The 17,866-nt window shown below is 36.5% G+C and overlaps 1 protein-coding gene across 2 annotated transcripts in view; it reads right to left on the bottom strand.

Moving 5' to 3' along the window:
* The window catches only part of NECTIN3 (nectin cell adhesion molecule 3), a 131,843-nt gene that overhangs the window by 78,588 nt on the left and 35,389 nt on the right, over positions 1-17,866 (bottom strand). For both annotated transcript variants that reach the window (XM_036349645.1, XM_036349644.1), the window contains exons 2-3: positions 6,905-7,246; positions 1,235-1,531 (exon numbers count right to left, since the gene is read on the bottom strand). In XM_036349645.1, coding sequence (XP_036205538.1) covers positions 1,235-1,531; positions 6,905-7,246 — 639 coding nt within the window. The remainder of the gene's footprint in view (positions 1-1,234; positions 1,532-6,904; positions 7,247-17,866) is intronic.

The following is a 17,866-nucleotide window of genomic DNA, read 5'->3' as shown; positions in this document are numbered from 1 at the left end:
ATTTAGGATTGCATTCAAGCAAACAAAAAATAATATACATAATACAAATGGAAGAAAATTTCGGTAATAATTAGATACAGGAAAAGAAAATATATCTAAGAAAATATCAATAGTGCTTACAATTAACATCTGCATTTTACAAGAAAAGGAAAAAGTTAAGAGTCTGAAAGTAAGGTAAGAAAGGGGGGAAACTTTAATTGGATTCTCCTCAGAAGAAAGGGGACAACAAGGTACTCATATTGAAGAATACAATGGTAATAACATTCACATAGGTATCTTCTCAAGTTTAATCCTATAAATGTTTTTTAAAAATCTTTAGAATTAGCTTTAGAAACCATTACACCAAGTCTAATTTTAAATTCCATGCATTATATAAAAAACCCCACAAAAATTAGAACTTCATAAACCTATCTACATTTATGATCTGTACAATGATCATAAATGACATAAATGACAGTAGAACCTAAAAAAATTTATTTCTAATATGCTTAATTTTCACTTTCTTTGCCCTTATTGATATGCACCATCAGTTTTTATCTTGCTCAACTTTTAAAATGCTTTGCAAAAATATAAAGGGAAAAGTATACACACACATACAAACATAAGCACAACGGAGTATCCCATAACAAAAAAATAAAAGCTAGGCCAACTTTAAACTTATTTATAATGATTATTATCCCAATGATGGTCAAAATATTGTTTTACCTACATGAGAATCTTACACAATCAATAAAATTAGGTTCGTATACTGAAAGAATATAGATTTTTCAAAATAATTTAAATGCATTTAGGAAGTAAAAGATTTTTGCTGAGAAAAGAGAAAACATTCTGGGTGGCATCAATAAAATTGATTAACAGCTAAAATAATTGGACTGGCGAAGTAGTTTGTCTCTAAGTACTGTACATTTTGAAGTAGAAATTTCCACAATTTGCTTAAGTCCACCTTATTTTTAAGGTCTAAAAAAAAAATAAAGCTAAATAATTCTAAGTTAGAGAATATCTTTAATATCATTGTCCAACTTTACAAACTGATAAAAACTGTTCTGGTTAAATGAAATTTCCACAAAAATATTTTTAAATTAAGGGGGGGAAATGTCAGTAAGGAAAAGCTGTAAGAATTTCTGAATACTAAATATTAAAATTAAACACAGTTTGATACAGAATAATTTTAAAAGAAGAAAATGAAAACAAAATGCATCACATGTTTAAAAAGCTAATGTTACCATTTACTTACATTGTATATCTAATACGAAAGAATATCGGATGTCCTTTTCCAAGGCTGGATGTTTTACAACACAAGTAATTCGCCTTCCTCGAGCAAATCTGGTTGGAAACAGCTTGTATTGGCTGACAATTGTAGCTGTTTCATTTGGAAAGGAAGTTGTAGTGGATTCCATTTCACCAAGATCACCTTCCCAGTTAATATGTGCAACTGGTTTCCCAGTTGCTGCAATACAAATGGCTGCTACTGTTTCGTTTCCTCCATCAATTAAAGAATCTGGCCCTTTTATCAAGCTCACAGTGGGTTCAACTGTTCAAATTAAAAAAAAAATTACATGTCAATTAAGAATATATTTATATCCTCCCAAGCCACATCTAGACATATTTCATAAATTTAGGAGTAAATACATATAAAGTATAGACACACACTTTTACGGTAAGTCTTGGAACAAAAGATGATCACGAGCCAGGGCAAATAAGCAACCAAGATTTTATAGAAACACTACAAAGATGGCTCTCCTAGTGACAGATGAGTCCTTCTCAAAATCAGCATGTACAAAAATTACTGTGAAATGGACCATAATTTCCACTATGAAATTAAAGGTATTATTACTCTGAAAGGAAAAAAGTAGTTCTACTACTCAATGATTCATTTGTGCAGCAAAAATATATAAAGCATATTTAAAAGTAAAATATAAGTATAGAACTGACACTGTTAAAACAGAATATCACTAATACTTATTCAATGGAATGTGCATGCCACCTATTTTTTTCCCGGTATAAGTAACCTTAATGTTAGACACTTGTTATCAAAGGCCTTCAATCATTTTCTGTATCTCCCTTAAAATCTTTTATCTGATAAACACTACTTACCCAGATGATCCCTAATTTTCTCCAACTTTGATATAAGTCTTGACTCTACATTTTCTAACCATCTGCCTGGTATTTTTTGCCTATATATTTTCAAACTCAAAAAAACAAATGTTGAACTATTTATCATCGTGCTACCAATCACTAACACCTGTTTTTCAAAGAAATTCCCATTTAAATTAATGGTAACATAATTTACTCAATCACCAAGGTTCAAGACCTGTTATTTTTCAAACCTCCCTTATTTCTTATATTCAGCCAGTTACAAAGATCTGCTAGTTATTCCTTTATAATAGCTCCCTTCTTCAGTCAAGTGGCAGAAATTAGTAAATGAATTTCAAGCCCTCATAACCTCATGGCTACAGCATTATAATTTCAGGACCTCTTCATTTTAATTAATCAAAAACACCAGATTGATGATCCTGTATCACAACTTTTATCACATTACTACCTAAATCAGGTCTAAGTCATGCCTCTAAGCAAGGTGAGAAGGTGGTCAAAGCAGTGTTTCTCAAACTTTACTGTGCACCCAAATCATTTAGGGATTCTGATAAAATGTAGATTTATCACTCAATAAGTTTGATAGGTAACTGAAATTCTGTATTTTAACAAACTCCAAAGTGATATCAATGCTGAACAGTTCATGAACCACACTTTAAAACAGCAAGAGCCTGAGAATAGAAGGGAGGTGAGAAGCAGCATAACAATGTACACTAAGTTCAAATTTCTAGTAATATACAAATCAAATTCCCCATCCTAACATTCAAGTTACTTTAATGTGGTTCTACACTACCTTTCTAGCATTTAATTCTTTGAATAATCAAGAAATTATTCAATGTTTCAACTAATGGGGGTTCTCAACATTGAGTGTTCTCCTGCTCTCCCCCTCTCCCCAAAGGGCACTTGGCAATGTCTGGTGATATTCTAAGTTAGCACAACTGAGGAACTGCTATTAGCATCTAGTGGGAAAAGCCATTAAGGCTGCTAACCAGTCTACAATGACAGGATAGCACAGTCCAACAAATTCCAGGCCCAAATTTCAATAATGCTGACTTTGAAGAAATTCTGCCCTAGTGTGTATTGTTTTCTACCTGCCACTGTCAGTTCACTCCCTATACTTCTTTCCTTTTTGCCTACCCCAAACCTACCCACCATTCAAGAACTGGCAACTATTTTTTATACAAAACATTTCTAAACTGACAAGTTCACCAGTCCATTCCTATATCCTTCTTAAATAACATTAATGTATGAGACTGCTATTAACTAGGGACTGTTACAGGCTTGAGGGATATCATGTTAGATTTTAAAGTGCAAAGTTGTAGCCCACCACATGTTTACAGTGGGGGAAAAAATATAATGAACAGTATGGTAACTGCTACAATATAGTCACGCTCTACATACAATGGCAAAAGCAGGGGTCCTCAAACTACGGCCCGTGGGCCACATGAAAATACAAATATTGTATTTGTTCCCGTTTTGTTTTTTTACTTCAAAATAAGATATGTGCAGTGTGCATAGGAATTTGTTCATAGTTTTTGTGGTGTTTTTTTTAACTATAGTCCGGCCCTCCAAAGGTCTGAGGGACAGTGAACTGGACCCCTGTTTAAAAAGTTTGAGGACCCCTGGGCAAAAGAATAAAAATCATCAAATTGTGGAGGGAGTAGATCTTTCAAGAATGGCTTCCAAAAGAATGTGTTTTGATGGACAGTGGTTAAATAGAAGAACGTAGGAAGAGAGAGACAGAAGGAATAACAAGGCAATCCAGGCAAAATGACAAACATAAAAACGTGGACAGGTGTTAAAAGAACTACAAATAGTTTACTAGGATTGTAAAATTTGAGTTCTGCGAGAGGAACAGAAAGGAATGAAATAGGTGAAGTTAAAGAAGTAAGCATGGGTAAAATTATAATTAGTCTTATACTGTAAATAGTCTTGAGTTTTAAAGCACTGAGTGCTGCATTAATTTAGGAGAAATTCCTAAAGTTTAAAGCAAAAATAAATTATTCCCACCAGGTTTCTCTTCCATTTACAAACTATCTATTATGTTCTTGACACTGAACTTAATTGGCCTGTGCTTGATTTTTCAGATATTTATGCCTTGCCTTCCAATCAAAATATTTCTTAAAAATAGCAATTTTCATAAATGTAAGTTATATTTTCTCACAACTCGTTAGGATAGTGTCTTAAACATATAAGTTCCTCAAAATTTTTATTTTATTTCTATTTTTGCATACTATCTCTCAATATAAAAATCTATATAGAGAGAGGTAATATGCTAATTGGTCCTAATGGTGTCCCAGTCACGACTGTTCAACAGGCTGCGTGCGCACAGGAGCTGGTGGGCAGGGACTTGCACCACTGAGACATGAGGCTGCTGCCGGGGGTAGCGCCCCCCCCCCCCCCCCCAAGCGGAGGCACACATCAGGATGGGGGCGGGGCCTCGGCAGAGAGCTCTCAGCACTCCTACCTGGGGTCTGAAGGCATGAGAGGAAGAGAGAGCAGATAGGCAGGGGAATTAGGACAGGAAAGAAGAGCAGTTAGGCAGTTAGGAGGATCAGGCCAGGAGGGGAGAGCAGTTAGGAGGATCAGGCTGGCAGGAGAGAGCAGTTAGGCAGTTAGGGGAGCAGGCCAGGAGGGGAGAGCAGGTAGGGCCATCTGGCCGGCCAGGGAGCAGCGAGGGGTATCAGGCAGGCCGGAAAGCAGTTAGGGACATTGGGCAGGCAGGCGAGCACTTAGGAGCCAGTGGTTCTGGATTGCGAGAGGAATTCCAGGTTGCAGAAGGTGCAGGCCAGGCTGAGCGACACTCCCCCCCTCGCCGCCCCCCACCCCCCCCATGCATGAATCTCCTGCACCAGGCCTCTACTATATATATAACAAATTTGGACCAATTGTTTTCCTGCATTCAAGAGACCCTAAAATTACTGCATTAACCCCTAGAGTGCCGGGAGCGCAATCGCGCTCCTCCTGTCTTTCGCCAAAAGTGCCGGGAGCGCTATCACGCTCTTCCTGCAGTGTCACTATTATATGTTTTGTTCAAATTTTTTTTTCTAGTAGTATTTTATAATACAATCAGCAAACAATATATGTCAAAGATGAAAACAAAGTTAGTAAAGGTTTCCTTAAGTTTTTGAATATGTAACTTCATTTACTTGCGATTCATAATTTTTTTTCTAAACTGCTGTAAAATCAGCAAAAATGCCTTGGCAATTTTAGCATAGTTCCTAGGATATTGGTTGGCACTCAACGGGTTAAATGTTAGGGGCTATGTACTTATTTGTTTCTCTGAAAGCAGACACTGAGACCAAGTGAGGAGTACTAAAGGCTTATTGGGAAGTAACATCTGGGAGAAAAGTAAAGAAAAAGTATGGAGTAGGGGGAGCTATCAGCAGACCTGACAAAATCCTTGACAGGTAAATAGGCAGATCTGAAGCAGAGACTGCCCCACTAAAGGAGCCCCAATTTGGGTGGAAATGTCTAAGGTACTGTAACTCCTTAATCTTTAATATTCAAAAGTACTCACCAGCATTTCCAAATTGGTTTATCTTTCACTGCAAATGGCTATCTTAATGCTAATACATTAGCTCATTCTAAATTACACAATAAACTTTAACAGTTATCAGACAGAAAAGATCTTTCATTAGGAACAATAACCCAGGATTCAAATAGCTATGCAAATCCATGACAGCAGAAATAAAATTTTATTTGAAATACAAACCTGAAGTGTCAATGGCTCCAAGAAGAAAGTCCTTTTAAAAAATGGAAAAGCTATTTAAAGGTTTTAATTACAAGGTGAAAACTTGACAGAAAATAAGTATGACAAAGAGCCCTGACTGGTGTGGCTCAATTGGTTGAGCCTCATCCCATGCACCAAAAGATCGTCTATATGATTCACAGTTACAGATTTGGTCCCCAGTTGGAGTGCTTACAGGAGGCAACTGATCAATGTTTCTCTCTCACACTGATGTTTATTTCTCTTCCTCTGTGTCTTCCTTTCTCTCTAAAATCAATAAAAACACATATACATATATATGCATATATACATATATATGCATATATACACATACATATGCGTATATATACATATACATATGTGTGTATATATATATTGATTGATTGATTTCAGAGAGGAAGGGAGAGGGAGAGAGAGATATAAACATCAATGATGAGACAGAATCATTGATCGGCTGCCTCCTGTACACCCCCTACTGGGGATGGAGCCTGCAACCTGGCATGTGACCTTGACTGGAATGAAACTTGGACCCTTCAGTCCACTGAGCCAAACCAGCTAGGGCAATAAAAACATATTTTTTAAAAAGTATGGCATATCCAGCCAGTGTGGCTCAGTGGTTGAGTGTTGACCTTTGAACTAGGAGGTCACGGTTTGATGCCCTGGTTGCAGCCTAGATCCCCAGTGGGGACATGCAGACAACAGTTGATCAATGAGTCTCTCTCATCATTGATATTTCTATCTCTCTCTTCCTCTCCCTTCCTCTCTAAAAATCAATAAAAATACTTTTTGGAAGTATGTCAAAAAAACTCAGAACTTAGTATAAATAAAAAATAATCTCATGAAAAAAGTAAAATAGCTAATACCTACATACAATTACATAGGTAGGTAGGTAGGTAGGTAGGTAGGGAGAGAAAAGAGTTTGTTTAAATTAAGAACTTAGAATCAAAGGATTTTAATACAGAACTTGAAAAACCTATTTTAAACCTAAATTTATATATAATTCCAATAATTTTGAATTCTTTAAAATATTTTTAGTATAATCCTCAGAACTACCACCAAAACACATAATTCAAGCATACCTACCTAATACAGTTACGGTTGTAGAGGACTGAGCATTTCCAAGTGGGAATGTAACAGCTTTGCATATGTATTTTCCAGAATCAGAAAATCCTATGTTATGCAGAGTAATTGTTGCATCGTTAAGTGAATAGTTTTTAAACAAGACTCTTCCCTGATACTCTCCTTGAACAGAGAATCCATATTGAGGATGATGAACTGCAACAGTCTGTGAACCTTTGCCATGTACCTTTTCCCATGAAATTTGGGTTATAGTTTCATTCACTTCAATTAAACACTTCAATGAAACATTCTTTCCCCATACTGCTGTGACATGTGGCTCCACAATAATTGGTCCAGCTAAGGCACCTATAGGGGGAAAAATAATATAGTTCTTAAAAATATATTGTGCTAAAATCATCCTCCTCTTTTTTTACTCTCCCTCCTTTCTTCCCCTCCTATGGGTACACATACTCACACACATGTTCTTGGGGTTGGATGTAAGACCCAAAGAGTGACTTTTAAATAAAGTAAATACCCAACGATATGTGTTGCAGTGGAAAAAACACTAGATTGGGCCAAGGGTAAGCTTGGAAGCAGATCCTGCCCCAGTCAAGTCTTCAGTTGAGATCCCAGCCCTGAGCTGACTGCATTCTCATAAGACTCTGAAGCAAAGAACCTAGCTAAGCCATGACTTGATTCCTGGCCCAAAGAAACTAAGAGATAATAAGTCTATGTTCTTCTAAAGCTACTAAGTTTTAGAGTAATTTGTTACTCAGAAATATATAACTAATTCATGTAGATCTGTTAAACCACATATAATACTAAAGTATCTTCCTTTGAAGGTCCTCTCTATCAAAATCTCTACAAAAACTTAATTTAAGATACACCAACTGACAGAAAACATTAATTTAGGAAACAAACAAAAAAGTAAAATAAATTTTCCCATTTCACAGATAAAGAAAAAAAAAATGCCACAAGTGAAAGTTAAAATAAAATTACAACAAACTTCTTCCTTATATTAATTTCCTTCCTAAAAGCAATGGACCAAATCTAAATAATTTTAAGAGAAATAAGACTGATATTCATGAATACTAAAGTCAAATAAGACACTGATCACTGACAACTATATTAAAATATAAAACATAGTCCTTGGAGAGTTTACAACTCACATATGCGTTCTGACCCCTAATTCCCCCCACCCCCCAAAAAATCTCAAACTAAGAAGTAAACCAATATAAGCACTCAAAATAGAAATTATAAACAATACCTTTAAAGTTTAGAGTTATGTCTAAATATTTTTAAATGAATACAGAAATGCAGAAGGGTATCACTGAAGAAAAATCTGCTTAAATACGTTCAAACATTTCTAAGTAACAACAAAAACTTTACAAATTATTTCCATGAACCTTTTTGAGAGAGAAAAAAAACACATAAATTAATGAATTCATGAAAAATAAATGAGGACAGGCATAGATAGATAGATAAAAGAGGGCAAATTTTACCATCCAAAAAAAAATGACTGAGGATATTACAAAAATGTACTAACAATTCTTATCAGCTATGGAAGAAAGAGGGGTTTTTTAAGCATTGTCTCAAAAAAGTATCATGCTCCAAAAAGTTTACCATCATGCTCCGACATGCTTTCAAGTGTAGATAATTACGAAGTTTTTAAAATTAATCTGAAACATAAAACATAATTATTCTAATGGATTTTAGCAACCTATATCATAAGCCTAGTACTAAACCAGAAAATATAAAGACAATTAAACAGTAATTTTTGAATATTAATTAAAATACTCACATACTATGAAATAAAAAGACTCAAAGAGCAAGTAGAAACTCTAAGAATGTAAGAATATTTGAGGCTACTCATCACACTGAAATCTCACACAACTTTTTCATTTGATGCTAAAAAGGCATTTAATAAAGTTTAACATTCATTAATAATCTGATTTTTTTTAAATTGAACAATTGAGAAAAGGATTCTTAATAATAAAGCTGATTCTTCTAAAATGGTATCACAATAAAATAAAAAGGGGATATAGCTATTAAGAAAAATCAAGTCAAGATGGTTTATTATCACTGTTCAATTGAGACTGAAAAGTACAATGTAAGGAGATAAGAGAAAGAAACAGAAAAAAAAATATTAGAAAGGAACAGACACAATTTGAAAACCCATTACCTGAAAAACTTAAGAAGGCAAGTAAAGGGCATTAGAACCAATAATATGGTTGCTTACAAAGCATGCAAAATATAAAAGCATCGTGTTATAATAGGTGGTTACATTTACAAATTTATTGCAGAAAAAAGCTTAATATTTGCAAAGCATTAATATTTAAAATACCCATAAATAAAGCTGTAAAGAACCGACAACAATCAAGGTTTCACTATAGGACTGCGCACAAAGACCACTAGGGGGTGCACCAAGGAAGCATAACAAAATGCGGAGACAAAGAAACAGGACAAAATTGTCAATGGAAGATATAGAGTTCAGAACCACACTTTTAAGGTCTCTCAAGAACTGTTTAGAAGCCACCGATAAACTTAATGAGATCTACAAGAAAACTAATGAGACCCTCGATGTTACATTGGGGAACCAACTAGAAATTAAGCATACACGGACTGAAATAACGAATATTATACAGACTCCCGACAGCAGACCAGAGGAGCGCAAGAATCAAGTCAATGATTTGAAATGCGAGGAAGCAAAAAACACCCAACCGGAAAAGCAAAATGAAAAAAGAATCCAAAAATGCGAGGATAGTGTAAGGAGCCTCTGGGACAGCTTCAAGCGTACCAACATCAGAATTATAGGGGTGCCAGAAGATGACAGAGACCAAGATATTGAAAACCTATTTGAAGAAATAATGACAGAAAACTTCCCCCACCTGGTGAAAGAAATGGACTTACAGGTGCAAGAAGCGCGGAGAACCCCAAACAAAAGGAATCCAAAGAGGACCACACCAAGACACATCATAATTAAAATGCCAAGAGCAAAAGATAAAGAGAGAATCTCAAAAACAGCAAGAGAAAGAAACTCAGTTACCTACAAGGGAATACCCATACGACTGTCAGCTGATTTCTCAACAGAAACTTTGCAGGCCAGAAGGGAGTGGCAAGAAATATTCAAAGTGATGAATACCAAGAACCTACAACCAAGATTACTTTATCCAGCAAAGCTATCATTCAGAATTGAAGATAAGATAAAGAGCTTCACAGATAAGGAAAAGCTAAAGGAGTTCATCACCACCAAACCAGTATTATATGAAATGCTGAAAGGTATCCTTTAAGAAGAGGAAGAGGAAGAAAAAGGTAAAGATACAAATTATGAACAACACATATGCATCTATCAACAAGTGAATCTAAGAATCAAGTGAATAAATAATCTGATGAACAGAATAATATGTCCCTATAATAGAATCAGGGACATAGAAAGGGAATGGACTGACTATTCTTGGGGGGGAAAGGGGTGTGGGAGATGCGGGAAGAGACTGGACAAAAATCGTGCACCTATGGATGAGGACAGTGGGTGGGGAGTGAGGGCGGAGGGTGGGGCGGGAACTGGGAGGAGGGGAGTTATGGGGGGGGGGGGGAGAGGAACAAATGTAATAATCTGAACAATAAAGATTTAATTAAAAAAAAAAGAACCTATAAAACTAAATGACTGGAATACATAAAAGCTATGTCATATTCCTAGATAAAAATACATAATACTATATAAAGGGCAAACCTCCCCATATTAACACACAAATTTTATGCAATTGAAGTGAAAAGCCTGATAAAAATTCTTGAAACTAGACAAAGGACCATAACAGCTAAGAAACATTTCAAAAGCAACAAAGGTCCAGTTGGAGAGAGAAAAATATTCAAGTAAAAACAATAAAAATCTTACTATTAGTATCCTAAAACAATTGAAAATTACACAGACCAACATATATAATGGCATCTATATATATGTAAGTCCAAGTGACCATTACAACTGAACGACCAGAACGACCAGTCGCTATGACACACACTGACCAGCAGAGGGCAGATACTCAAAGCAGGAGCTGACCCCTGGTGGTCAGTGCACTACCACAGCCAACCTGCCCCTGGCCAGCGAACCTCCCGTGGTCTCCCCCTGGCCAGCAGGCCCTGGGCTGGGATGAGAAACTGGGGATGGGTGGTGGAGGACACTGTCCCTTTTCCAAGAGGGCGGAGGGCTGACTCCCTCCTTGGGCCAGCAGCCAACCTCCCACGGTCCCTCCCCCCATCCAGCAAACCTCCCTCAGCCCCCCCCCCCCCCCCCCCCCCCCGCCGGCAGGCCTCAGTGGCAGTATGGTGGTGGGGGAAGGAGGATGAAGGGAGGTAGGGAAATGCACCGTGGCGGGGCTCCAGCATGGGCTCGGCGTCTGGCATCCGTTCCTTCCGTGCCCGGCCTGACAACTGTTACCTCCTCTTCCGACCCTGCCGGGGCCTTTGCGCCCTGGGCTGGGACGGGAAATCAAGGCTGGGTGGCAGCAGACGCAGTCCCTTTCTCAGGGGGGCCGAAGGCTAGCTCCCCCATTGGGGCCTGCGGCCAAACTCCCATGCCCTGTCTCTCCCCCCAGCCGGCAGGCCCCGACTGGCCCGGTCCCAATTGGCCCTGATCACCGGCCAGGCCTAGGGAATCCCACCTGTTCGCTAATTTCATGTACCAGGCCTCTAGTATGGTATATAATACAGTTAATTATGTTGTACTAGAGGCCCTATGCATGAAATTCATGCAAGGGGCTTGGCCCTCGCAATCTCGGTGGCTGCCTCGACCTTCACAGCCGCAGAGGCTGCCTCAGCCCTTATAGCCCTGGCTTTTTCCGGAAGGTTGTCCAGAAGGTCATTCAGCTGTCCAGTCTAATTAGCATATTATGCTTTTATTATTATAGATGAGTGTGTGGGGGGGGATAATGAATTAGTCAAGACATGCTAAAAAGACAGCTGAATATTTGGAGACATCTCTGCTTTACACTAAACACACACACAGCTTAACTGACGACCTAAATGTAAAATATTAGTTACATATGCATGTATACATACTGATGACAACTTTTTGTATATTCTGGCAGATAATATTAGCTATTCCTAGGAAATGGGATTCCTGAAGATTAAAGAAAGAACTTTCATTATTTGTGTTCTTTGATGTCAGATGATTTACAGTAATTTTCATAATAAAAATAAATTAAAAATAAACAGAATTACCCTCTTCAGGTGGAAGTAGGCAAGATATAGGATAAAGAAAGTATTATGAACTGAATGTTTTCACCCCTTTGAAGTTTATGTTGAAGCCCTAACCTCACCTCTAAAGTGACAGTATCTAGAAGTGGGGCTTTGTTTGATTATTAGATTTATATGAGGTCATGAGGGTGGGACCCTCACGCTGGCATTGTAACAGGAAGAGAGACTAGAACTCTCTCTCTCTCTCTCTGCCATATCAGAACAAAGTGAGAAGGTGAGGGTCCTCACCAAGAACCAAATCTGCCCTAATGACAGAAGAGCTTGAGTAGATATTGACCAAATAAAAACTATAAATGGCTATTTTAATGTATTCAACTTTACTAATATTAATGTAAATATCAGATTTTTCTCACTTTTTGTTTTAATATCTAGGAGGTAATGAGTGATTTTTGCTAATTTTTTCCTACAAAAATATTCTGAGCAGTTTTATGTTAATTGCAAAAGTAAATATTGATGTACATTTTTTTCTTGGTTCCACTCTTAAACCACTGAGCAAGAATATTACCCTACAAAGTATTTATAATTTGGTTCTCTCACTAAACCACTTCTGAATAAGATTTTCCCCCATAGAATCTTAAACCCATGAAACAGATTTTCCATTGTGGTTCTTGGACCACAAAGTCAATATTATAATGCCTCACTACTCAAGGTCTCCTGAACATTTAACCTACTTCCCCTCCCACTACTTCCCCATACACATTGTGTCCTGGAGAAACATAAATCTTTATTACTGAAGAGTTAAATTATTTGAAGCGTGTACTTCATTAATGGTGATGTAAGCTTAGAATATAAAGAGCCTAAGGAACAGCAAAGGATTGAACCTTTCATATCTCCAAGACCCTAAACTTGTCATAAGGTGTTCCTGGCTACTGTACAATCTAGGGGCCTTGGAAAAACATGGTAAGATATGATGCTCTGTTTCTGCTCTGTGAGTCTACTTGATAAAATGATAACAGTCAACACAACAATAGCAGTCCAGTGTGAATGAATCAAAATTATACCTATTTTTTTGTCAGATGGGCAAAAAATATAATACATTTTTGGTGTGCTGCGGAATTTTAGTAATTAGTTTATGAGTGCTATTAGATAAAAAGGGTTGAAAATAACTGGAAGAGTAATTCAGTCAGGATTTAGAATGCCCAGAGGATACAAATCACCTGAAAATATATGTAGTTAAAAATAAGCTTGTGACAGAAAAAGAAAATATAATGACTCATGTACTATAATTTCTATGGGTTATTTAAAAACAAAAAAAAAATATGAGATTCCTATTAGAGATCACATTAAAGTATTTGAAATGAAACTGTGAATAAATTGGCATTGATTCACTTTCTTACCTCTCCCACTCCCAGCAATGAACCAAAAAGTAATAGAAGTCATCACAAATCTTTAATACTATCCTGTTGGTTTTTTAAATTTATCTTTATTGTTGAAAATATTACAGATGTCCTTTTTTTTCCCCATTGACTTCTAACCCGCACTCCCCCTTCTCAACCCCCACCAGGATCTTTCAAATGTTAGGATCTATAAAATAGGTATGTGCAAATACTCTACAAATGAAACATTTATTGTACTCTGTGTCCAACTACAAATAATACCTCCAAAGATCTCCTTTCAGACGCCTCAGAATTTAGAATACTTTTTTGAAGCAACTAAAATAAGTATATATTTTCAAGAAACTAGCAAAATCACAGCATCTAGATATTTTTAAAAATTTCAGCACACTTAAATACAATTTAAATTAATCAAATCTACCACCAGCAAATTCAACAATAAATGTGAATTGTTTTAAACTGATGTTTAAGTTATTCAACTTTGAAAATGCAGCAAAAAAGTATTTTCAATAAAATCCACATTCAAAACAGAAATAAGCATGGAAGAGTAGAGCATCAACAACAAAATGAAATTATAAAATGGAAAACTACTGATATAGTGCGAAATCAAATACTATTAGAATGTGGAAGAATATCTAACTTCCTGTCATGTCATAACTAGAAAGAATTAACTCTGGGATCACAGAAGATCTTATATTCTAAAGCGAAAACCTGGATCACATACCAAAAAATTGTTGAGATAACTGAGGGCATTCATTTATCAGTATGTATTAAGTATGTACTTCTGCCAGACCCTGTTCTAGAAGCTGGGCATAGTACTGAAAAGATATCAATGTCCTTCTGAAGGTATATTCTTATCAGATAAACAGATAATCAAGAAAATAAAAAATATCAGATAGTAAAAACTACAGAGGAAAATAAAGGTAAGAGGAATGGTAATTATTTTAAGGTAGCACCATAGCTTTTTTTTATCTAAGAGTGATAAAAGAAAACATTTTGAAGAGGACACTGGAACAGAGACTTGAAAGAAGTGAAAGAGTAAGAGTGTCCCTTGAGTGTCCCTTGCAGTATCCCTTGAGTGAAAGGAAAGGAAAAATGGCAGGCAGGGGGCCAGGCCACATAGGTAAGACTTGGTTTTAATCCTGAATACAGTAGGAAACCAGGAGAGATTTTTTTTACCAGAAAAGTGACATTCTAGCGCTTATCTTTTAAAAGGATCATTGTTGAAATAAACTTATACAGAGAAATGATTAATGGTACTTCATGAAACTCCATTTACAATATGTGAGACAGGTTGTATCATAAGAACTTTTAGTGCTGGGTTGGAAGTGAAGATCAGGACTGACAAACTATATGTGAGGACCAGTCCCACAATAGTGTCCAAAAAAAAAACCATGCTGACTGATAATACACAAAACATCTAATCTCCTCAACAGTTTCCTAGTTTTTGCAATTCTATAATACCAACTTAAATAAACTTAATATTACAGAGCCACTTAATCAACTTCATTGAACAAATATTCTGATTCACCTAAAGCAGTGGTTCTCAACCTTCCTAACGCCGCGACCGTTTAATACAATCCCCCATGTGGTGATCCCCAACCATAAAATTATTTTTGTTGCTAATTCATAACTGTAATTTTGCTACTGTTATGAATCGTAATGTAAATATCTGATATGCAGGATGCATTTTCATTGTTACAAATTGAACATAATTAAAGCATTGTGATTAATCACAAAAACAATATGTAATTATATATGTGTTTTCCGATGGTCTTAGGTGACTTGACCCCTGTGAAAGGGTTGTTCAACCCCCAAAGGGGTCGCAACCCACAGGTTGAGAACCGCTGACCTAAAGCCTACTATTTTCCTCTCTTGTCCTGACTCCTCCTGGTGCTAAGTCTCCATGAATAAAGACTCTCTCTAATATATAATCTGAATTTTCAATATTAAAATGATACTCTCAAGATAGTAGGGTTCACATTACAAAGAGGAAAAGTTTTGCTTCCTGTTTAGAGACAGAATTATAGATTATATAGCTACACACCCCCAGTAATCTTTTATGGCTTATTTCTTTGTTTTTTACTGAATTTATTAGGGTGACAATAGTTAATAAAATTCTATAGGTTTCAGGTCTGCAATTCTATTAATACATCTGTATTGTATGTTCACCACCCCAAGTCAAGACCCCATCCATACCATTTTTCTCCCTTATACCTCCCCCCACCTCCCTTTCCCTCTGGTAATCACATACTGCCTGAGTCTATGAGGTGTTGCCCTCTACAGCTGTCAGCCTGTATTTAGCAAGGACAGTAGAAGTCCTTATGTAGGACATAGATCAACATGTAAAAATCAGTTTTGTTTTTATGTATTAGCAATAAAAAAGTGGAGAAAAATACTAAAATACTGCTGTTTAGAATAGTATCACACATACAAAAAGATGAAAAAGGGATATATCTAACAAGAGCTATGAAAAACCTGTACAATTAAAACTACAAAATTTGCTGAGAATTTAAAACCCACATAAATATAAAGATACTCTTTGAAGTATAGAAGAATCAACATGCATAAAAAGAGGTACAAGAAAACCCCAATCAAAATCCAATTGGACATTTAATAAAAATTGACAAACTGTTTCTAAATTTCACATGGAAAACACAAACAAAGTTTTTTTAATCTTGGGTTGGTAAATATTTCTCAGATACGTGACCAAAAGCGTAATCAGTGAATTTCATTAAAATAAAAAGTTTCTGCCCTAGCCGGTTTGGGTCGGTGGTTAGAGTGTCAGTCTGCAGACAGAGGGTCACAGGTTCAATTCTGGTCAAGGGCACAGAACTTGGTTGCAGACTCCATTACTGGCCCAGTTGGGGCATGTGCAGGAGGCAACCAGTGGCTGTGTCTCTCTGGCATCAATGTTTCTCTCTGTCTTTCCCCACACCCCTTCCATTCTCTCTCTCTCTCTCTCTCTCTCTCTCTCTCTCTCTCTCTCTCTCTCACTCACTCAATCAATCAATAAATAAATAAGGAAAATATCCTTGGGTGAGGATTAACAAAAAAACCACCACGTTTCTGCACTTCAAAAAGACACTTTTGAAACATTACACTTAATATGGAAAAAAATCTGTGCAAAACATCTTTGATAAGGGAAGAATATCTGATAAAGAACTTTAATCCAAAATACATTTTAAAAATTCTCAAAACGCCACACACAAAAAAACAAGCCAATAAAAAATAAGCAAAAGATCTGAGCAGACATCACCAAACAGCACAAGGAAAGATGCTCAACATCATTAGGGAAATGCAAAATAGGATCACAAAATATACCATAACACATCCATTAGAGTAGCTAAAATGAAAAACACTGACATTTTCTTTGAGTCTTTTCTCTTTTTTTTTTCCTTAGTGAGTCTAGCCAGTTTCATTAATCTTTTCAAAGAACCAGGTATTCGTTGCATTAATTTTTTTTGTATAATCTTTTTATTCTCTGTCCCATATGCAAAAATTAACTCAAAATGGATAAAGACCTAAATATAAGACCTAAAACAATAAATTACATATAAGAAACCATAGATACTAAACTTATGGACCTCAGTCTTAGACTTTATGAATTTGACCCCATAGGCAAGGAAAATAAAAGTAAAAATAAATGAATGGGACTTTATCAAACTAACAAACTTCTGCGCATTGCCCTGGCGGATGTCGCTTGGTTGGTTGGAATGTTGTCAGGTATACCAAAAGGTTACAGTGTTGATTTCCAGTCTGGGCACATACCTGGGTTGCATGTTTGATTCCCCTTTGTGGCACGCAGGTAAGGCAACCAATCAATGATCTCTGTTTCATCAGGTTTCGTTCTCTCCCCACCCATACCCCCATTCCTCTCTCTCTAAAATCAATGAGCATAACCTTGGGTGAGGATTAAAAAAATAAATAAGCCCTAGCTGGTTTAACTCAGTGGATAGAGTGTCAGCCTGTGGACAGAGAAGGGTCCCGAGTTCGATTCCGGTCAAGGGCACATGCCCTGGGTTGCAGGCTTGATCCCCAGTAGGGGGCGGGCAGAAGGCAGCCAATCAATGATACTCATCATTGATGTTTCTATCTCTCTCTCCCTCTCCCTTCCTCTCTGAAATCAATAAAAAATATATTAAAATAAGTAAATAAATACATAATAAGAAAAACTTCTGCACAGCTAAAGAAACAGCCAACAAAACAAAACACACAACCAAACTGACACCACTGACTTCAAGACTTACTATAAAGCTAATCAAGACAGTATGGCATTGATTAAAAAGACAAATAGACTGATGAAACAGAGAGCCCAGAAATAGATTCATATAGCTGTGGTCAACTGATCTTTGATGAAGGAGCAAAGGCAATATAATGCAGCAAAGAGAGTCTACAAACA

Source organism: Myotis myotis, unplaced genomic scaffold (assembly GCF_014108235.1).
Source record: "Myotis myotis isolate mMyoMyo1 unplaced genomic scaffold, mMyoMyo1.p scaffold_m19_p_2, whole genome shotgun sequence".
NCBI lineage: Eukaryota > Metazoa > Chordata > Mammalia > Chiroptera > Vespertilionidae > Myotis > Myotis myotis.
Note: the sequence above shows the minus strand (reverse complement) of the source record. Positions and strands in the feature narration are given on the sequence as shown.